This window comes from Mercenaria mercenaria, chromosome 12 (genome assembly GCF_021730395.1).
Source record: "Mercenaria mercenaria strain notata chromosome 12, MADL_Memer_1, whole genome shotgun sequence".
Taxonomy (NCBI): Eukaryota; Metazoa; Mollusca; class Bivalvia; order Venerida; family Veneridae; genus Mercenaria; species Mercenaria mercenaria.
Window position 1 is genome coordinate 55,584,223 of NC_069372.1, and position 24,336 is coordinate 55,608,558.

General features: G+C 34.5%; 1 protein-coding gene across 3 annotated transcripts; it reads right to left on the minus strand.

Moving 5' to 3' along the window:
* Window positions 1–10,948: 10,948 nt before the first annotated feature.
* On the minus strand, window positions 10,949–23,061 carry LOC123534060 (sulfotransferase 1E1-like). Of its 3 annotated transcripts, none has more exons than XM_053520132.1 (7): window positions 22,957–23,061; window positions 16,111–16,311; window positions 15,621–15,777; window positions 14,557–14,720; window positions 13,220–13,323; window positions 11,599–11,776; window positions 10,949–11,159 (listed from the first exon to the last, which is right to left on the minus strand). In XM_053520132.1, the coding sequence occupies exons 2-7, from the start codon at window positions 16,289–16,291 to the stop codon at window positions 11,023–11,025; spliced, it is 921 nt and encodes a 306-aa protein (XP_053376107.1). In that variant the 5' UTR covers window positions 16,292–16,311; window positions 22,957–23,061; the 3' UTR covers window positions 10,949–11,022. The 3 variants fall into 3 exon arrangements, with proteins under 3 accessions (XP_053376107.1, XP_045172035.2, XP_045172036.2); XM_045316100.2 differs by having other exon boundaries at window positions 22,895–22,978; XM_045316101.2 differs by having other exon boundaries at window positions 22,952–22,976.
* Window positions 23,062–24,336: the final 1,275 nt, after the last annotated feature.

Here is a 24,336-nt window from a genome sequence, read left to right on the forward strand (position 1 = left end):
TCATAAAATGTTCATCATTATTTTCAAGAATTTTTCTTGAATTCTATAGGTATATTGATATTCATGAAAAAATCTTGATAGATCAAACGACACTTCATGCATAAAACTTCATGAAGTTAGAATAAGAAGTAATCCAGAACAGTTCATGAATAATTCATAATGGTGATGAAAAATTCATGATTTCATGAATTCCATTTCGCCGGGGTGGTGTGTTTCCTTTTTGTGAGTGTGTACGTGTTGGTTGTGCGCGCGTCCGCGTGCTGGCTTAACGTTTGGGGAGGCTGCGTTTTTGGAACGTGGCTTTCAGTGTTGCTATATTTTCTGGTCTTTTGGGATGATGGAGTCCATTCAACATATGTGTAATAGAGTTCCGATTAAGTCGATGCTAGGGGGCGTGAGAGGTGTTTCACATTTCATTATTTCTTATAACAGACTCAGTCAAACCGAGTCTGCTATTATTCTTCTTGGTTGCATTCTTTGCTTCCAAAGGATCTTTTTACAAATTTTATTTACTATCACAACAGCAATCTTTAAGTGCCATGTGGCGGCTGTAAAAAGTCTCCCCGTACTCGGATTCAGTGTTGTTATATTTTCTGGTCATTTGGGATCATGGAGTCCATTCAATATATGTGTAATAGAGTTCCACTTAAGCCGGTGCTAAGGGGCGTGAGAGGTGTTGCACGTTTCATTACCTCTTATGAACAGACTCAATCAAACCGAGTCTACTATTATTCTTCTTGGTTGCAGGATCTTTATACAGATTTTATTTCCCTGTTGTTTTTTTTTGTCTTTATCTGTATGGATATTTGTCTCTCTGGGTGCTCGTCTCTCTTTCTCTATCTACGGGTATTTGTCTGTTTCTATCTCTATCTGTATTTGTCACTCTATCTCTGTGGATATTTGCCTCTCTGTCTTTACTGGTATCTATCTCTCTATCTCTTTCTCTATGCGTATTTGTCACTCTATGTCTATCTCTGTGGTTATTTGCCTCTAATTCTATCTCTGTGGGTATTTGCTTCTCTGTCTCTAGTGGTATCCGTCTCTTTATCTCTATCTCTGTGGGTATTTGTCTCTCTGTCTCTATTTGTGTCTCCGTCTCTATGGGTATTTGCCCCTCTACCCTCACTTTCATGCCAAATATCTTCATCTCTCCCCTTTCGACTATCATTTCTACAAACTCTTTTCCGCATTATCCAAGTCTGCTTCTATCCCTATCATTGTTATGTATATCAACAACTCTCCTGCTATCTGCGCCCGAAGATTTCTCTTTTGACGTACTCTTTTCCTTACAAGCCTTACTTCTCCCTATTTCTGCTCCAGCCTTCCAATCCATTTTCCACTTGTCAATTCTAACCTCGATATCACTAAAGCTCATATCTAATCGCGTTTCTGGCCTCACGCGCATGATTGGAATTATAATATCCTATTTTGCCCATGATCTGCCCCGGGTTGAGCAGAACTCAACATTTACACATGTTATTAGTACCAGAATGTAATTTAGACATCCGCAGATGTATTCATACGGCGGTGCACATGGAAGTCTAACAAAAAGTGCAGTACTTGTTAAAACGTTCATTGTTTATTTATTCGACTGTTTTACTCATATTTATTACGTACATTTGCATGCATTTCGTGTTTTTACACAGGTTACCTATATACATTATTTATATATCTATTTTAATATCTATTTAAGATACTTCTGCAATGATATAAATGTACATATATGTGCTTCGTAAGTAAAGACAATTGCATTTTGTTGCTTGGATCTGGTTTCTTTTACCACCAAGCTCGGTATTTTATTCCAGGTATAAGGATATAGTCGATCTACATGGTAAAATAGAAAAGTTGGAAAACCACAGGTCGCCTAACACGACAAGTGAAAATGTTGCAGACTCGGTTTGATTGGGTCTGTTCAACGACGGCAGTGGAAATGCAAGCTATCGGTCACGCCCTGTAGCCCCGGGTTGAGCAAAACTCAACTTTTATTCGTGTTATACGGTACCAGAATATCATCTAGAGACATTCGCAGATGTATTCATAAAATAATGTCTTTGCCCTAAACGAGAAAACAATGAGCAGAACTAAACATGCAGAATGTAGAGAGAGGATCTGAGGTTATAGAGCCTGCATATCACAGAAACTGCCAAAAGTCAAAATTGAAAAGCAGGCACCATATCCAAGTGGTGTTAAACAATACCCAAAGCTATTAAAGCGGAAGTACTGGAACCACCCAGGCCGAAATGTACAAGCTGAAAAATTAAACAGTACATTAACACAACATAAATGTCGTGCTGAACGATCTGAAGTACGATATTACTGGCATAGTTAGCAAATTAAATACTTAATTATTATCAAAACATCTGCATATGAATTCTTATGACTGAATTATAAATATCATTTTAATTTTCATTCGTTACAACATTAAAAGTAGTCTTAATATTAAAAAATCGCAATTTACATACACATAGGGAAAATGCACTTATAAAAAGCAAGATGGGAAATTAATTTGCATATTGAAATATCAACTACTATAATGTGTTAAGTGGCGGATATCCCCTTCTATAGGTGGAACACTGGAGGGGACTATAGGAATGCCCTCAGTCCGTCCGCAAATTTGCATCCTACAATTACTCGGAAAATATAAAAGCTAGTTTTATAAAACTCCGTATGTTTATAGAAGGTAATATGTCGATAATGCACGTACATGACTTATGCTTGTATGTCAAAGGTCAAGATCACTATTGAAAGTCAAGTAAAACTTGTTTCCGCTCCATAACTTTTTTATGCATTGATGGATTATCTTACACACAAACCTTCCCCGTGATGAGACAATGTGTCAACACTTGATCTGTGCTTGTCGGTTAAAGGTCACTGTCACTGTCTGTTTAAGGTCAAGTGAAAGTTTGTTTCTGCCCTATAACATTTAATTGCATTGAAGGACTTTTATTACTATACAGAAATATTTCCCATGATTAGACTATTCGTCGCGCACATGACCCATGGTTGTCGGTCAAAGATCAAGGTGATTATTGAAAGGTCAAGTTAAAATTTGATTCCGCTCCAATTCCGCTCCATAACTTTTATGTCCATCGACTGATTATCTTAATACTGCAAACAAATGTTCCCCATGATGAGACAATGTGTCGTGACCATGTTTCGCACTGTGTTGCACATTTTAAACAACTTTTACCGTGCCGTTTTTTTTTTGTAAATTTTGTATAACTTATGGTATTTCCTCAAGCTCAAGTAGAGACAAATTTCAATGTGATGGCCACTATCTAAAACGTTTGCAGAAACTTCATTACAGCATTAATTTTGATAAAAGAAACATCAAACTATTGTTAAACAATTATAAAACACAAAATAAAACTGTAAATATCATTTTTTTCTAGGGTGCCTCAAGTAAACAGATTTAATGAGACAGACTTCTAACTCCAACATTGAAAAATTAAGGTCGAATCCTGTGGGTCTGTTTTGAATTTTGCTCACTTCATTCAAAAATAACCTTGGGGCAGAAATAAAACCTACCTGCATTTCTTCCACAATATGTAATCTAAAGAATGAAGGCAAAATAGAGAACTTTTACCGAAGGTAACTCAGTATTTTTAAAGATGTCTAACTCTACCCCTCCTGATTCAGAAGTAAATTCATTTTGGACAGCAGGAAATCGTTAATAAAATGAAAATTTTCCACTTTTGTACAATACAATCATAATAAGTCTTGAAAGAAGTAAAAACTTACTAGAAAAAAAGGAAAATATGGAAAAATCTTTAGTCCCAGTGGGGCTTGAGCCTACGCCCCCCTGAAAGTTGCAGTGAAAGTAGGTTTATGGTAGGAATTGAATACTCTTCAAAAAGGAGGTTCTCTATTACGGGTCCAATACCTGAAGTAAAAATAGTTTTTAATTCTCTGCTTCTAAATGCTTTGAAGCATTTTTAGTCTTAACATTGTTACCAAGAACCACAATGGACGAACACTAACAAAGTTTTTTACACCGGCAGGGGACTTCTTTATTACCGCTGCAATACTCGGTCACTTGTTTATATATGTTTAATAGTTTTACATAAGTTGAAAATATTCGCTTCTAAGTCAGTTGCTATAAAATATTATGGTAAGGCGCATGTCTTACAGATATCATACCATTAAGTTATCACATCATAATTATTATCATAAAGATTATATTTTTACCTATAGGTATGACACCTTATTTCTATTTGTATAAATTTTATATTGTTAACACTGTTAACAAAGTGCAATACCATATATTTATAACTTACATAAACATCTTTGTACTATATTCATAAAACATTGCATTATTCAATATATATAATATAAAAAGTGAATTGAACATAAATGCATGAAACAGACCATAGGTCAAGTTGGGGTCAATTCTGACACGGTATATGCAAATTGATAAGGAAGATAACTAGTACTGTCTTAAATAACCTGTATTTAGTTACAAAGTTATCTTCCCTTTACACAAGTAGGACAAGTAGATGACACAACATTGAAAACAAAAATCATGCAACTAGATCATATAAAATTATATCCTTTCGACTACCGCTATCGTACACCGACGCACTACCTGAGACGCCAAATGCAGACTATATTTTTAGGGTTCTCCATTACCGCTACTGTTTTGCAGACGGGCTACCACAGACGACTAATACGTACCAGAAAAATGGGGGTGCTCATTTCCATAGCGTATAATGCAGTATTTGGGTAAAAATTGTATATTTTCGCAATTGAAAATAGAAGGAATTAACACAAATATACTACATTTTTATGCTGCGGTAATTTTTATGTAAAACGGTTGCTACACTATGGTAGTCATGTCCATTGTGTGGTTATTGGTATAACTACACTGTGGCACAACTTATAGTTTCTTGTTTCCTGCAATAGTCTACTATGGTATTTATATGCAGATAAAACAAACAGTTAATGTTATTTATTAAAAGTCACATATTTAAACGGCCACTGCATCACTGCGGCAATACATGCTATTTTGTGTGAATGTGTATTAATACGCTGCGGCACTCTCTTTGGTTTCGCATGCCCTGCATTAAACTACTGTGGTAATCGGGGGAATAAATAATGCCTACAGGATAAGTTTTGATTACTAGTATAATCCTTTCGCAGGGCAACTTTCTCAGCACTGTGGAAGTGCACTTAATTCCATTTAATATGTATAACTACACTATAGCACTGCCTTAAAATTCAAGTTTCTCACAAAAGTCTACTATAGTTCTTACTAACAGGACGAGTAAAACTACACTGCGGTGCTACATTGAAATTCATTCTTCCTGCAAACGTCTACTGTGGTAATTATTTGCAGAGTGGTTTGGTTGCTGTACCACTTCTCCCTATGTCAGCCCCTCCCCCTCCCCAATCCCGTCTAACAAGACATATGCATCCCCACACCTATACTAAGATCCTCACTCCCTGTAATTACTATAAGTACTCTTTTTTTCAGGCACCGTAGTGCTTTGGAATTCCCTTCCAGTACAACTTGTGCAAGCCCCAACCCTGAACCAGTTTAGGCAGGGAGTAACCAAACTTGCACACAGTGCTTAACATGATAGACCTGTTTCTTTAAACTGCTTTTATCTGTAAGTCATTCTTGTTTTTAACACTATCAACTGTATTCATGCTTGCAATACACATCGTGTATTACTTTTATTCTCCTGTCCATTCTACTTTTAAAATTCTTGTACGGGCGCGCAGCTGCACGTAATACTCGTAAAGAGGAGTGATGCAGTATAAAATGATAAATAGATAAACGTTTAGTTAAAAGTATGTATTAAAGAGAGGCTTTAAAATATTCGTTTTAGCAGATGCAGTTTCTGCATATCTTTGGAAGTTTAAAGTTTATATTAGAGGGAAAAAAAGAAGTAGAACTAACGAGGAAGGTTGTTGAACATCTGTTTGAACCGTATAGTGCTTCTAGACACATCCCTTTGGCACAGGCGTTCCTTGCCAGCTCAACCCATCTTTGTCGGTCTTTTAATAAGGGCGAAAATTCTTGCCATATGATTTTAAACCACAGAAATTAGTCCGATGGAAGGATGTTTCGGCAGGAATAATGTAATACATGTAATACATTATAATTCCTGGTTTCGGTTAGTACAATGAACAAATGAGCATATGACACGTCAAATCAAAGATGGAAACATAGTAGCTAGAGTATGGAAGGTTACCGTTCAGGAATTAGGAAACCCAAACAAACGCAGGTAGTTAATACCATTGACCGAGAGTTTGCAGACTCAAATGAAATTATCTCAATGTCAGGGCGCCGAACAAATGCTTGTCAGTTTTGCAGTATGAAGAAACTAAAGACCGCCGGTGTCTCCGAACACCAACGTCATCATTTGGTTCTAAGCAGTGTCAAGACAATTTACACAGGTATAACAATACTTTTATTAAAAAGTTATATTGATTAAATGAGTAGTTTTAAAGATTTCATGGTATTATTGAGTCATTGCTATGTTACGTGAACGTACTTTTTTTTACTCCATGTATATAAATTGGGTCTGAGTCAACAAGTCGCTAATATCCAAAAATGTACTCAAATTATCGGTCTGGGTCAAATTTCTCGAAATATTTAAGTATGTCAGAAGAGGAAAAGTCTGTAATTGCATTATATATTCGACTGCTCTTAACAGGTTAATCTTCTTAGTACAGGATAAAATGTTTCGAGAAATCTAGCCCTTAAGTACAAAAGCCAGTTCCAGAGAAGCTGTGCAATAATTGTAGTTGAAAATCAAAATGTCTTGCTTACATAAAAATATTTGTTATCTATTTTCAGGGTTAATCCCCGTGATCTTTTAAATAATACTTTCAGGGAATGCTTTCTTTCGTATCATGCATCCAGAACTGGGATTGGCTAACTAAAGAACAAGTCCATACAGACCTCCAATCCGAAAACGTCCGTAAAACTTATGGCAACAAGAGCAAAACTGAAAACTCCAGAAAATCGATTTTAGTATATATAATCATTGCAAATCACTAAATGTTATAATTTGATACGTTTTATTATTGTTCATTATTACTACATTTTAATAAGAAATCCCTTCCTTCAATTTAGCTACATAACGGTTGCAAAAATGATCCTCATCTGTTATAGCTTTTACAACTTGCTTTCGTTTAAATATATTTTTTTTTTTATTTTCTGTCAAATGTTTTTGTTTGCTTTTAATGTTTTACTTTTAGTCTCCTACCCGTTTCTCCGGATCAGACTATAAGTAGACTGTCTATCATGACATTTAGTCCAAAATACGTTGTTCAGGTTGTGTAGCATCTGATATATGATTCTTCTTACCCATACCCGTTCATAGGAGATTGCCTGTACTGTAGTGTTTTCATTCAGTTGTTATTTTTATTGTTTTATCTTATTATTTTCTGTTATAAAAATGTTGTTTTGTTTTGCATTTTACTTTTAGTACCAGTTATGTCAGCGGACCATGAAAACGCGTCAACTATACGTAATTAAGGTTCATTTAAATTGTTTTATATTCATAATCTGTTTTTGTGGTGTATACGATGCAAGTGCCAAAACAAAACTCAAAAATGTCGAATGACACTTCGTGGTAAAACTTATAATAGTAGCTAAAAGTGTCTTTTTCTTAGTTTGTTATGCCTTACTGACTTTCAAACAGATTTTAAAATAACTGAATTTATTTATAGCATTATATCTAAATTAGAGCGTATCCCAGTTGCGAGCTGTATTCCTTTGATACTTTTCTTTAAAGTGCCAATTAAGGTATCAGTTGTTTAATCATATAATGAAGAATTGTAAGATCTCATTTCACCGAAAGCACATTCATGTACGGTTTTGGAAACCAGGCAGCCAGTTCAACTAGCCATCGTTCCTAGGAAAGACCAGTACTAGACGCCAAAGTCCGTAAGCAACTACCTACTTTCTCACATAAAAAATCCTAGTCGGTAGCACAGCTCGAACCTGCGATCCTCCGTCAGTGAGAGGATTCAGAGATTACAAGTGCACGAATGTATCTCCTACATTACGGACCCGGACTATAAATTAATATAATGAGTATACAAAGGCACATGTGAAATACTGAATACTGTACCATTTATAAAGCATTCAACGATGAAGCGTTCTGTAGAGAATTACCACAGTGTATACATGTATGTTTCAAGTGGAATAACAATTTCAAATATTACTGCCGTAGTGTATAAATGTACACTATTTCTGATTACCACAGTGAAATTTTGTATTTCATGGAAAAAAGTTCAGAACTACCGTAGTGCCATAGTGAAAGTAACTGGTGAAAAGTCTACAAAACGCATCAGTGGCAGACCCGTGGTTTTCAGACTTCTAGAATGCCGGAGCCGCATAATGCAGACGTAGTAAAATAGCTTTAAATACCGTAGCGTAGAAATGAGTAATTAATTAAGTTTTAAAAACTGAGTTCGGTAATTACCGCGACGAGCAACCATCAAAACTAGTGGGTATTTTTGGAGAGTAATGATCCCTTAATTGTCTGAAAAGGATTTTCTTATCAACAAATTGCGATAAAAATGAATTTAGAACATTATTGCGCACGAGACGTTTGGTTTTGTTTTTAAATTTTATGGAGACCTGTAATTTGTTGCGTAATATTATTTAGTATGTCATATGAATGATTTAACTTATTAGTTTAACTGATTCTATACCGTTTTTTTAATAACATAAATGAAATTTTACACTTCAGATCAAATTCTGCAATAAATAAAAAGTATTCAAATTCCCCACAGATACAAAGAAAAATTAAAACATTCCGGTAGTCCTACGCTTTACGATGTCGGTAATCTGGACCCTCGTTTTGATGGTACGTTTTAGGCGTCTGCGGTAGTCAGCCGGTGTATGATAGCGGTAATAGCGACCCCCGTTTTTATGGTACGTATTAGTCTGCTATGGTAGCCGAAAGGATATAGTCTTTTTAATTTCATTTTTTCTAACAGTCTTTAAAGTAGGTACAATGCCTACATCACGGAAACATAAAAAATATTGTTATTCTAGGACGCAAATTTAAGCTTCAAGCTTTCGTTACAATTGAGCTCAAAATAGTATCAACCGACTATATGAAGGATTTTAATGTTTTGAAGTTATGTTAATCAACAAACGACGACATGTTGTCTCGTCCATTTCGCATTCATTTTAATAATCAAATTACAATTTTTTGGAAACGATTTACGGCGATTTTAAAGCGACTATAATCTGTGTTATATACGCATACATTTGTTGACAACATACATGTATTAATTAGCCAATAGTTTGTACCTAATCAAGCTTTGTTTTATCGACATTATTTTAGATTGGAATGAGCTGCCCGTTACAATAACCATTTACATTGCTGTTACAATGTACACATGGTTTTTAGACTAGTTTTGTATTAGAAGATACCATGTTTCAAGAACATTCGAAATGTCTATATATAATTCAAAATCATGAAAATATTATTTGAATTACAGCGTAAGCTGTAAAAATATGTAGAAAAGCCCAGTTATGATAACTATATTGTCATCTACAAAGACAATAACTTAAAAGCCCACCCGCTTGGCTCAATAGGAAGACAGGGGGAGGACGTATGGTGGCATGCTGTAAGGATTAATTGAGCGAAATGTATCGCTGTAACAAAAATGGCGAAATTTTAAACAGAACATAAACGTGGCTGTCGCACAAAGCCTATTCTTTAGCTATACTGTCTTTACAGTCGGATTAATATAAAGACAAAGAAAGGTTTATGCAAGAATTTGCGCTCGGGTGCAATGTTTACAAATAAATGTCTTGATTTTTGACGTAATTTTGCCCTTTTCCCCTGTAAATATGACACTTTTCTGCATGTTGTACGTGTCCGTTCATGTTTTTGTGTCAATTTGCCAAAACTGATGGTTCTAAATCAACTTCCCACATTTTCTGGCCATTTACAATAAAACAGAATATGCCAATAATCAATAAAAAATATATAAATTATATGGAAAATGGTCAATAATAATCGTTGGAAGTGACAGGAACATCCGAAAAACAAAGCCGCTTTGACAAACATGTTTACAGTCAGACTAAACGTGCTTAATGTGTTTTCACTGTACCAGAACAGGGTTTTCAGTAAAAGAAAATGGCCAGAAAATGTGGGTAGTTGAATTAGAACCATCAAGTTTGGTAAATAGGCACAACTACATGAACGGATACGTATAACACGCAGACAAAGTGTCATATTTACAGGGGAAAAGGGCAAAACTACGTCAAAAATCAAGAGTTTATTTGTAAACATTGCACCCGAGCGCAAAACCTTGTATAAATCGTGTTTGTCTTTATTCCTATCCTACTGTAAAGACAATATAGCTAAAGGATAGGCCGTGCGCCACAGCACTGGCGTAACTATTTTGTGAAATGTAAAGCAAAAAGCCACTTACCAATCAAAAATATCTCTGCCACGTGTATTTTCTGTTTATATTTCCGCCATTTTTGTTACAGCAATACATTTCGCTCACTTAATCCTTACAGCACACCACCATACGTCCTCCCCACGCCCCCTGAGGAGAGCACAGATCTACAGATCGTGGGGTCGGGAGTTCGAGTCCTGGGCGAGGCGTATATTTGATAAAAGACATTGTGTCTGAAACCATTCGTTCTCCACCTCTGATTCATGTGGGGAAGTAGGCAGTTACTTACGGAGAACAGGTTTGAACAGGTACAGAATCCAGAAACTCTTGTTAGGTTAACTGCCATACTGTTGAAAAACGGCGTTAAACCCAAAACAGACAAACAATAACTTAAAAATGAACAAATAGCCATAAAAAGAAAGTAAAAGGAAGAGGACATACTTGTGAACACGAATACCTGTAACATTAAAATATCCCATTGGTTCTAAGAAAAAGCATCCCGCTTACGAAAATTGCAGACTTCATGTCCAGTAGAAATACACATAGGTATAACGGAAACAAATAGTTCATTTTGCAAAATTTTGATATATGTAAGCCTTTTAAATACTTTAATTAGATAAAAACTGGCTTTAAGCGTTACTATTTCCTATCAGTTAAAGTAGGTGCTGTGTACAGAAATTTGAACATTTTCGAATTCTTCATTTCATTGTTCCATCTGTCATCAAAAAGTTTGTTTTGTGCAACTGTGAACAAATTCTTCCAATCACCTATTTCCCCTGAAATTAAACGACACTCGTAACTTATTTTATTAAAACTTACAATCTTGCTTTATTATTACCTAAACAAAGGTTTAATCACTTTAAAATAAGTAGGTATGTGTTGCAAAATCTTTTCTATATTTTTTAACAGAACATATCTTTTGTTTAGAATATAAGACGTATATAAATTTTTCTCCGTATGCATTACAAAGACACCAATTTGTATTAAGTGAACAAAGGTTCACTTACTATGGAGACACAGCTGAAACACGTAGAACATCAATACGAAATTTTGTAACTATAATCTAATTTTCAGTAAAATAAATTAAAGTGGCAATGTATGAAAAGGGTATGAAATTTGAACTTTGATAAGCGCTTAAATGTAAATCTTGTTTAAAGAAAGCCCTATTTGATAGAGACTATCACCCTTAAGCTGAATAATTTAAGGATCACAAACCTTTTCGGAAGAAACGGAATCCCTCTTTGAATAGCCGCTGAATAAGCTCTTTCGACATTATTTCTTTTTCTTTGGCCATATTCTGAAAACTGCAAGCTTCTATAATGCCATTTTTCAGTGTTATGTCTAAGTCTGCATCTAGAAATTGCAGCAACTTGTTCAATTCTGTTTTCGTATCCTTTAGCAAAAGAATTTAAATAACATTATTAAGTATATGCTAAATGGAGTCTATTGATATTTTGAAGCGAGACTGAAGCAGAACTTGGTAAACTGTTTTAAGGCTTTACGGCTTAAGTTGCAAACAGTGAACTTTTTATGGCAACAAAGAGAAGCAAATTGTATTAATTTTAGATTCTTTTTCTTAAGTAATTTATTGAAAAAAAAAATGAGATTTTTTTAAACAATTTGAACGACAAACTTCCTTCATTGTGTTATGATTTTCATTATGTAATTTTAAAAATTTGATTTATAAAGGAACTGCTTAATATATATGTCAGCGAGTAACAAGCAAGAAGAAACTTTTAAGCTGTACTCGTAAAAGGTAAAGTCAAATAACTGATAAAAAGGAGATGTTTTGATAAATTTAATACGTTCTATAAATTCACTCATTTAGATGGTGATGTATCAAGCGCAATATTTTCTGTCAGTTAATTTGAGTTCCTAAAATACCATGTTGAGAAGTAGATATATATTTCCGATAAAATTGCTGTCGTTATCAGAAGCTTCGTATGTTTTTGTCCTTACTCATATTATCATCATTCAGATTAGGTTTTAAAATTTAATAGTATTCGCAAGACACTTCCGCGACAATTTGCATCAAAAACTGACTTTCGTGATGATAATAATTACCAAGTTCTGGGCATGGCAATTTTCTACTTTTATTCGGTAATGTTATCGGTTTATGATCGACTGTTTTGAGACAAACAGCATGTTTCATGTTAAGCCAATTTTTCAATTGGATAAAAAACTGTCCAATGATTGTTACAATTGGGACAATTGTAATACTCATTTTAGACAGTTCTCAAAGTAAATTGGGACTGAACTGCTTTCAAATTGATAAATAGCGTATTCTAACACGCCTCAATGAAACTATTGTGTGTAAAGCCCCTTTTGATAAATATTTAAAATGAGCATTTCTGTGGATTACCAATGTTATTTTTTGTTTAGCGAGCTACATTAATTTTGTATTCTCAGTTAAGTTGTCATGTAACTTTAAATCACAGCAGAGATAAAGAGCGAGCCTTGTTTTGCATAGTTAAGCGGTTCATTCTTCCTAATGCAGTTTTTGCTCCTGACAGTTCTAAGGCGAAACCCTACATGTTTGTCTACTTGATGTAACTGGTCTATGTATGTTTGCACATATCCCTTGTATTGACATCCATACAGACAACGATGCAGGTCATTTAAGTTTGAGAATTTTGAAAAGAACTATCACTTGTGCGAAACTTTTCTAGATTGAAAATCGATAAAATACAAAGACAAACAACAGGCAATAGCCCCTTCCTTCTAAACTAATATTAATGCATAGTTTCACGGAAGTGCCCATGTATATGACTGATAAACAAAAGCCTTATAATTTCATATATAATCAGATAAGATATCTTTCTTATCTGGTACTCACCAGTTTTAGATCTTCATAAAACATCAGATGCAATGGAAAGTCCAAACCATCAGTAATTGCTCTCTCCCATTCCAGCAAATAGTCAGTATACTTGCCATCTTCCACTACAGTAAAATATTTCAATGAAACACTTTGATATCAGTGTGATATAAACATGTATTAAAACAAATATATCTTTTATAAAATTTAAGTTAGCATAAGACCTTAAGACCTTTTTGCTATATCTTAAAATATTTTAATTAAATACATACTACATGTCATATACGCGTATATTACAACAAATATCTCTATTACAAATTTTAGATAAGCATAAGATCATTCGAAAGTAAATCATTGTTTACATTCAGCATTAGACATCGTGACAGACCTTTAGCTTAGACGCTATGCAAGCTCACGTACTTCTGTAATACGACACACTGACAAACTGAAGCATATTTAATAAATTTGCTTAGGATATAATATTATCCGTAAGAATAGATTTTAAAAATATATGAAAAGATCCTATGGAGCATACAGCGCTACCAAGCAAAATAATAGCAGGTTTGCTTTTATTGAGTCTGTTTGTGAGAGGTAATAAAAGGAGCAAGACCCCCCTTCACGCCCTCTAGCTCCTGCTTAAGCGGGATTCTGTATTAATACAGTAGAAATCAATGTACTTTATGATCACAAAGGACCAGAAAATATAACAACACTGAGTCCAAGTAAAGGAGGACCTTTTACAGCCGCCACACGGCACTTAAAGACTGCTGTTGTGATAGTTTATAAAATAGGTGAAAAAATCCTTTGGAAGCATACAACGCAACCAAACAACATTAACCCTAACCCTGCTAAATTTCTATAATGTACTTGTCCATCTTTCAGTTTGGACAGTAACATTAACTGTTAAAAGGGGTGCTTGCCAAAAAGATAATAGCGAACAGTGCAGATCATGATCAGACTGCACGGATGTGCAGGCTGATCATGATCTACACTGATCGCAAAGGCAAAGGCAGTTGTGTCCAGCATTGTAAGGGTTAAATCACATTTGCTTTGACACAGTCTGTACATGAGATAAAATGAAACGTGCAACACCCCTTAAATCTTTAAGTCTTTTATATAGTTTCGTCTGTATAAAACTACTGGCATTGACCGGAATGTTTGTAGTAAGTATAAACAAGCAATGCATATAACAACACTCCTATACTCTGGTGAATTCTCTGTAAATAGTAAGTCAATCCGTTATTTTCAATACTTTTAGCATCTAAACGATTACTGTTTTAGTATTCATACTGGTTTAGTATGTGAAACAAAACACTATTTTTACAATAAATAAATATTAACATATAATTTTATCTTACAGTATCCTTCCAAGTACAGAGGTAACCAGGCCTCAAATGTCCCTGTATATCCATAATGAGACAGTCCAACTATATGATGATAGAAAGAAGCTGCAACATCCTTCGGGTTACGAAGACAAAGAATGGTTTTAATTTTTCTTTGGCTGAGATCCTTGGGAAGTAAGCTGAAATGATGTTAAAGAACAATGTGTTTATATTTCAAAACAAAAGCAATGTCTATTTGAAATATATCTAAAAAAAATGCACCATTTCGCTTCTATCGTTGGAATTATAGTTATTTCTATTTGAATGTATAAGCAACTAACTATAACATATTTTATCACGTTTTTTTTTTTTGTTGTTGTTTTTGTTTTTGGGTTTAACGTCGCGCCGACACATTTTAGGTCATATGGCGACTTTCCAGCTTTGATGGTGGAGGAAGACCCCAGGTGCCTCTCCGTGCATTATTTCATCACGAGCGGGCACCTGGGTAGAACCACCGACCTTCCGTAAGCCAGCTGGATGGCTTCCTCACATGAAGAATTCGATGCCCCGACTGAGGCTCGAACCCACATCGATGAGGGGCAAGTGATTTGAAGTCAGCGACCTTAACCACTCGGCCACGGAGGCCCTTTTTATCACATGTGTGTAATAAAGCCATTACATAAAAATGATAATACACTAGTGTAATAAAGTGTTGACGTCAACGTCGTTTACAATATAGGAGACGTTGGTCAAATTGACTTGTTTGTAATAGTTAAAGAAAGCAGAATTTTTCATGTTCCGACAGGCTAACATCTGATAAAAAGAATATTACATTTGTGATTTTCCAGAGCCTCACATTTTATTATTTTATTCAACTCGTTTAATAAATTCAATATGAAAATACACTCATGTAATAGCCTCTCTATATATTTTTTTTTTGTCAAATGCTTCATCAATAAACTTAATTACTAAAAGCCAGTGTATAAAAGTTTATGAGTAAACAGAGGAATTTAACAGTGATTTGCCCTGCATTCCTGGTATATTTGAAACGTTGCACAAAAAATCTGAAAAAAGTAATGTTGAAAGGCAAATGAAATTACCTTGGTCTCAAGTGTGAATTGATAACACGTGGCGATTCTAACGCATTAATATACACTTGGGCCTTGCACTCAAGCATAGACATCAACTTGTAACTTGCAACTCTCTCCGATGACTTGTTATTTATCATGGTCAGTATTTCATACATCCAGTTTGTGCCTGCAAATTCGATATCATCACTCTGAAAAGACAGCTAGTGAGCTGACTTCTAAAATTTCCAGTTGTTTGAAGTTCTAATTAAAGATTCTGTTCGGAAAAGGTAGAAGATGGTAGACATTACGTACAACTGTACATATATCGTAAACTCTGTGTGATATTCAAGTTGAACTAATATACTTACGTAAAACTATTTATGATTTCAAACAAACTTTCATAGATGTAACTGTAATGTTTTGAATATTTGCTAATGTGACATAAACTTCGGAGCATAAGGAGAAATGTCACTTTTAAACGAAAAATGTCCGTAAGTACTGAATGAAAATCGTTACTTACCACATTTCGGAAATGTACATAGCATAATATCGTCATCTCGAAACTTAAAAGTTTGTAATTCGTCAAAAATGCGTTTATTTCTCATTGGATCCATTGACGCATCAGGTGTGACAATACCACCAACATCTATACCAGACCTTAAAGTGTTCCCGTCAGCGTCCGTGAGAATCACTTCTGTCATGGTAGTTCTTTTATCTTAATCTGAAATTAATATCAGCTATCAAAAACCTATTTCTGTCAGCTCCCTGGAAACTAACTTAACGAGAGTTTTGATGATAACAAAATAAAATATATACATAAAATTTAAATTGAAACTTGTCATTTTATATCTTACTGACGAATATGACGTCATAAATCACTTAATATCAAAATATAGCAGGAAACTTTTTTTGTCAATAATATATGTATCGCCAAATATGGATTGTTAGCTTTAATTCCACCTACTGCACGTAACGCTCTCTCTCTCTCTATATATATATGATATATTTATTTGATTATAGTCTCATTAATGTACACATACAGCATAATATTATTATAACAAAGGTAAAAAAACATAAAATACAGTACATTGCCATTCAGTTATTGAATTATAAAAGACTAGTAACAATTCATACACATATATAAAACTATCTTAATTTTACCTTTACCATGCAAATGATGTTAATCATGTTACTAAATACAGTTTGGTTAAAACCTACATTAAATAAAACAATAGTCTTTAAAGACAATAAAATATGACGTAATTGACCAATACATGCCATTTCTTACTTACTTGTACATGTATCACTTCGAAATGGATTTGAAATGAAACGCTTATGTCCATTTGCATGTTTAACATCTAAAATAGTTTTAAGTTTTAAAAGAATTTCACACGAGCTTTTTGCAGTTACTCCATTCAAAATCAGATATTTGAACACGTTTCTAATAAACAAATGGCTCGAAACAGATATTGATATATTCACAAGTATTCTTTATAATAACTACTCAATTGTAAATGATATAAATAAAATATGTTTCCTATGAAAACTAATCGTAAAATGTACAAAAATGTTAGAAAATTCCAACATGTATATTAAAGACATGTTCGTATTCATAACACAATATTATGGCGTTTTGAAATGTAAACGAACAAGAACATATTAGTAAAACCATTTGATGTTCCTCGAAATATAATTATTTCGTATTAAAAGCACAAAAGTGGAATTCATTGAATGAGACTAGGCATTTCCCCCGTCGAATTACGGGAACGACTGACACACGGACGAAGCGCGACTATATACTTCCCCTTTCGGCGAGCATAATATCATAAGATTAAGTCCATACACATCGTTTGTGATGAAAACACTAATTCCTCGTTGGCCGAGCGGTGTCGCTCTCCGTTTCCGAGATTTCATCATAAGCTCGCTGACGGTATATTTTTCGGCGACGCCGTCTAAATTCGTTTTCGTTACCTATGCCACGTGACTTCAGTTTGCAAATCAAACTACTTGATAACGCATTATAGATAATTCATCAAAATGGAAGATTTATGCAACAATCTGCCTGATTGGACTAGAGTGTCAATTTCTTTCACTCTGTTGATTGTGCTACGCTGAGTGAAATGTAGACAAAGCGTTTATCCTAAACGACGCTGTTTACAGTTTTAAAGCTAACTTTGTCTCAGTATATTTAGCAAGAATATTTATATATCTCAAAATGATAAGTAAATTTAATAAATATGATAAAAACCTGTTCAAATACCAACATATATCAAATTAAAGAAAGTGCTGAATACGATCTGCGTATCACATGAATAAGGGTGTGATAAGAGTCTTGTATGTAGAGAAGTGATTTTTAAAAGATTTTCCTTGTTACAATTGTCGTCTGTATATGAAAAAGTTTCTTGCTTTTTGACTTATTCAGATTGCTTATTAAAATGAGTACTTGTTTGCTTTGATATATTTGTTATATATTATTTAACTGATTTATTATATATGAATATTTTTCTTTAGTATGGTGTGCAAATATTGAACTCAGTTGAAATCTGTTTTATTATATATATGCTATATAATGACTGAATCTCATTACACTGAAATGAAGGTACGCTGCATACAGTTTATCTATGTGATATGACTACGGTCAAACTTTGCTTATGAAACAGAAATAGTGAAATAATTACAATTGTATGTTTTGCTTGACCTTCACTATTTTATAGGTGTGACGTCATTGTCCAAAGATTCATGAATAGCGAATATGCTATTTGTTAAAGCGGGATCAGTTGGCCTGTTTTAGAAATAAATAAAAATAATAAATAAAAATCCTTTAATTGAGTTTTTTTCTCATGTATTCTAATCAAACTTTATTTGTAGCATCTTTATTAGGCCCGCAGCCAACTTTGTTCAGCTGGGACATTTGACCCCTTTTAGGGGCTGCTAGAGCTAAAACTAGAAATGCCTTTATACAGCGTCTCATGAACAGCTTGGTGGATCTTTGTCATACTTGGTCTGGAGCATCATTATAAGATCCTCTTCCAAATTTATCTATATAGGAACTTGGGCCCTATTAGGGACCACTATAGCTAAAAGTAGATATGCCTTCCTTCGCATTAACCACTAAAATGTAACGGATTTTTATCAAACTCGATGTGTAACAATATCGTAAGGTCTCCTGCTATTTTGTTACAAATGGGGATAGGGACCAATTTAGCTAAAAATATAAACACGTTTAATGACCTCTTCTCATGAACCGCTTCATGAATCTTCATCAAACTACTGCTGTAATTATTCGTCTATGAATAAACGAAACAAAATTGCAACCCTACGAAACCTTTGCGAAAAATTAAAAGAGAACCATTTAGATTGTTAAAGTGCGGTGTTTAGTTTTGCAATTTGAAAAATATTAGATGAAAGATGAATGTTAGATGAAAAAATCATAAACTTCTTTCCTTATTACAATTCGCCGACCATCACTTTTAAAGATATTTCTTGTTTATTTCTAAACTGTATTTAATTCTTATTTTTCAAGCAGGAACTCAAATTAGTTAATTTAGTTCCAAATCTTTCACTTACTAAAATAATAATTATGTCATTGTTAAATAACAGAAATCAAGCGCACGTATTTGTGTTTAAATACACTTCGCTTTAAATATGACGTAATCTTTTTTGAAACTCTCCAGTGAAGTTTTGTAAGCACATGGGGTTTGCTTTATGATAATTTTATACTTCATCTTAAATAGCATTGCCTGGCTGTAATAATTTGATAATACTACCTGTAATATACGAAAATAAGATAAAAACAATGACTTGAATAGCAGAAAAAAAATACGCAAAGTATGTCACGCAAAATTTAGGAAATGAAGAATTTGGACGGATGCAAGTTTAGAACCGTCAAAAGTATCACTACACAATGATTACACATCCTCCCGCTAACCCCTTGCGCCAACTAGCCAACAGTTGATTAAACTTCGCATATATATTGTTTTACAGAATGCTACTGATTGTTTATGTACATAATTCTAAAATAAAAAGACCATAATGCTGTGAGGTTCTTACAGTGGTAATGTCGGTTTTAATTATGTAGAATTATGTTTTGATGTTTTTATTGATGACAATGATGATCTACTCTCACTTTATTCTCTAAGCGGCATTCGAAGAAACGACATCAATACTCCCCTCAACAGAATTAAGTAAGTGAATTTTTCCATATTTTCAGTGCATAATAATTTACCAAATTGATAGTCCTGGTTATATATTGGAAGTAAATAGTCATACTTGTATATAATAGCTATTGTTATTGTTTAAAATATCACGAGAAATGCTGTTTGTAAAAACACAAATGCTAAATGGTGGGCCGGTGGTCTAATGGTAACACGCTTGACTGTCAATCTAGACGTCCGGAGTTCGAATCCCGGTCCAGGCACTGGGAATTTCTGAGATGCTCTTGAGTGTCTTCAACCTAACTAAAAGGTCTGTACTGGTTCTTCCCATGAAAGACGGCTTCGCGTGTATCGGTGCTACACACCGGGCACGTTAAAGAACCAGACTGTCTATTCACAAAGAGCTAGGCTAAGTTAGCCGGACAGGCCTGTATCTAAAAAGGCTTTCTCTCTATCTGTTCTGGGGGCTTTATCTCACTCTGTCCCTCTGGTCAGATCGCTCTGTGTCTGTACTGGTAGAGGATGAATTTCGCGCCATGTGTGGCTGCGTTTGCTTTATCGTGTTTATCATGAAAAGGGCGCTATATAAATCTGGTATAATAATAATAATAATAAATGATGACCAGTCACATTTACAGTCCCGGGATGACTATGACCTTTATCTTTGACATACTGACCAGAAACAATAGGGATCATCATATGACCACAGGCAGTTATCCTATCATGTTTGTCATTTGTTGACCGTCCTTTACTTATTTAGCGGATTCGTTTCTGTCTCGAGGTCACTGGCCTTGACCTTGTACATACTGACCCCAAACACAACGGTGGAGAGAGTGAGTCATATGATGTCGACAGGTAGTCATCGTAGTTGGACTGAAGGCAAATATGTTCCTTAGTTGTTGAGCGAAACTGCTTTCAATCCCAAGGATATTTTGACATTGACTAATTGGATCTGCTGACTCTACAACAATAACAAACTGACCATATAAAATACCAGTTTTATACCAAGCTATTATTTCCTTATTTAGTCTTAACAGTTTTCATTCTAGAGATCAAGGTGACATTTACCTTTAACTGACAGACTTCTCAAACAATATGAATCATCTACTGTTCACAAGCAATCATCTTAATGAATTTTGACAACCCCGTGTTAAAACAATTTTTATTTATTGAGCGTATTGGTTTTTAGTCTCGAGGCCAATGTGACCTTATCTACTTACCCTAGAACTACAGTGTTCAATTACTGATCACAGACAAATAATCGTCCTAGACTGTATGCAAACACGTTCTTTACTTACTGAGCGGAAACTCTTTTTAGTTTCGAGATCACTGTGACCTTAACCTGTGATGTATTGACCCCCGGAACAATAGGGTTATTTACTAACCACAGGCAATCGCCATTCATTCTGTAATTATTGGTAGGAAACTGAATGATCTACCGACTGCCAAAAAGACCGATCGACAATGAGCAAAACAATACGCTTATTCTTGTACGAAAGCATTCTCGCATACGAGAGGTCTGTTGAATCTCTAGCACAATTCGCCGATATTTTGAGTTTGGTTACATAGCCAGTCAGCAACGTATGTTTCGCGACAAATCTTCGCGAAACTATCAAAATCGGCAATGAAAAGCGTGACTACATCCTTTTCAATATCGATGCCGAATTACGGGAATTATTATAATTCCTTGAGGTAAAATTTCTAAACAACCGATTAGAGAGATACATCTTTATAAATCGCGGTCATGCAATATCGTCTTTGTTTTTTTTTTTTTCTTGTTTTTTTTTTTTTTTTGTTTGTGTTTTCCATCTTTTGTTTTTGCTTAGATGTTGCTTGATATTTTCATTTCGACATTCCGAATAATGGAGAACATTGATTGGCTGAAACCACTCCAAGTAGTAATTACGAGTGCGCACGCTCACCGAGAAAAAAACGAAAGAAATAAATCGATTCGTCTTGGGATTTTAACGAACCTCTAATGGATGAGAATGGTTCGACAAGACAAAACAAGAAAATACCAATAGCGAGAGCCGTATCAATGTTAATGCACACATTGCGTAATTATACATATTAACACAGTCATACTAAAAGTATACAGTGTTTATATTTTTATTTTTCCTTCTAAAACATTTATTTTCTGTTTGTTTCCTTTCTGTTATTTTGGAGTTGCACCATTTTTCCACAATATTTCAGCTATTATAACGACTGGCAGTTTACTTAACCAGTGCTCCAGAATTATGAGCCACAACCAAGCTGTTCTCAAATAGTACAAAATGACTGATACAATGTCTTTAATAATACGTCTCGCCCGGGTGTTGAAATCACGACCCTGTGATATCTATATATAACTTAGATTACCTGACAAGAGCCAAGGTGATATCACGTTTATACTTTCAGTGAATGACCAAAAAAAAACCCCCAAAGAATATTCAGTTCTTTCTTAATATTATAACTTTATGATTAAACCTAATGTTTCTCTTTTTCCGTCAGAAAGGAACAATTTTTATATCGTAATACAGAGTTTTGGTACTCTTCTTACTGACAATAAACTAAAACAATAGAAATCCTTACGTGACTTCAGTTAGCTAAACAAAACAATTTCAAGCACAAATATTGACATTGCATATATATTATGTTACACACTACAATATCCTACCAGGACACTTACAAAAAACAATGCATATGCAGAATGGAGATTTAAAAAAACAGACAGATCGTGAAAACTAATGACAGAATTTGACAGGTTTCAGATGGCTCATTACCTAATTAAAAGCTTGTCTAATAAGAACATGTATTGGAAACAAAATTTTAATACCAATAATTATTGTGTATTACAAAAATGCTAAAATATCTCAGCTGTGACGTGTCCTTAAGAAAGTAAGTCGTTAATGAAAAAGCAAAAAGTCACGATCAAGTTCAGTACAGTGGTTATTTAGCTATGTAAATTTACATAATTACACTAACTACACTTTCTTTCATTTTATGTTAGAGTGTATGAACGCTCGTTCTCTACCTGAATTAAGCGTTAACCCTTCAAACAGTGTTAAAGTATTACTAAACAAAAGCGTCTAAATATCTATAAATGAACAGGATGACGGTTAAAGCTACTGTATGAGATAACTGTAATTACTGAAGAACATTGTTACTAACAGAATGAACACAGATATGAGCCTTAGTCCTAGAGATGATAAGAAAAAGAAAATGTACTTAACAAGGTTAACAAAATTATCCGCGTCATCCACTGCCTTGTATCTGCAATTCGCAATTTTGTTTGAACCAGGCTCTGTGCGACCAATTTCCGTTCAAGTACGTTATCGTGTATTCAAATCGGTGACTTACTGCTTTCGGAATATTTGAAGTTTGTCCCGTCTAGACTCGGTCTGAAAGAATTTCTAATGACACTGCACATGCCATGATAAGGGCGTAGCCACAGGGTGTAAGTGGCTGTGATGTTACACATATTGATTTGCTACTCGGAAGTCTCTTATGTTGATAAGATGAATTATATAATTAGGTCGTTTCAAGTCGCACAACACAACCAAACAGACTCGTCTGACTGAGTCTGCTAATGGAAGGTAATGACACATTCAGCATCCCTCAAACACCTGGTAACGACATAAGGACATTTTCGGCAGTTAGTACTGCGTAACCTATTGCTCAGCGACAGTTCTGTTACTGAAATCTTCCATTGTTCGTTAAATAGAAAGTTAAATTGTTTTCAGACTCTGTCACTCACTTCGCGTAAATGGAAGCAAAATTTAAGTCTGGTTGTTAACATGTTTTAGGCGGTAAACAAGCAAGCTGGTCGGTTTTCTCTAAGGGAAAAGCAAAGCAATGAACAAGAGGTGCCTGTAAACTCGTAAGACTACGGAAAGTAAAGAAAATGCAGCATTAACTCAGTCACGAATGAATACAGTTATAGTTAACTTCTTACTCATATTTAAGGGTTCCATAAGAAAAATGTGTGAAGATGAATTTTCTAAACCGAACACCCAAGGAATGAAATAATGCAGGCGGAAAATAGTGTAAAGGCCCCTGGCTAAAGAAATATCAAAATTTCGAGATATAACTTAATATCGCAGAAAAGCATTAATACCAGTGATTTTATGGTTTCTGTCTCATTTACATGACATATGCTACATTGTTTTAAAAACAAAAACAAAGTACCTGTAGAAAAACATATGATAAAATGTGTGAAGTTATTGTTACATTTTAGTATATCGGTGAAACTTGAAAAAAAAATATAAAAAAATGTACATAATAAAATAAAGAAAACAGTTTTTATGTAAAATTTGGAATTTGTAGCAATTTATAATTATCTATATCAATAACGTAACAAAAAAACAAGGATAAACATCAAACAGGGCATGTCACGTTCCAAAAACGCAGCCTGCCCAAAACGAAACCCACAGCACGCAGATGTGCACGCACGCACACACTCACACACACTCATACAAAGCAAACACACGAGGACAAAACAAACAAATAAAGGAACACAGTGGGCACCGTCTTGGAACGGTCAGTGGCAAAAACACCACTTGGAAGCTTAAACCGGTTTATGGTGCGCACCCAACCTCACTCTTACCCCCACC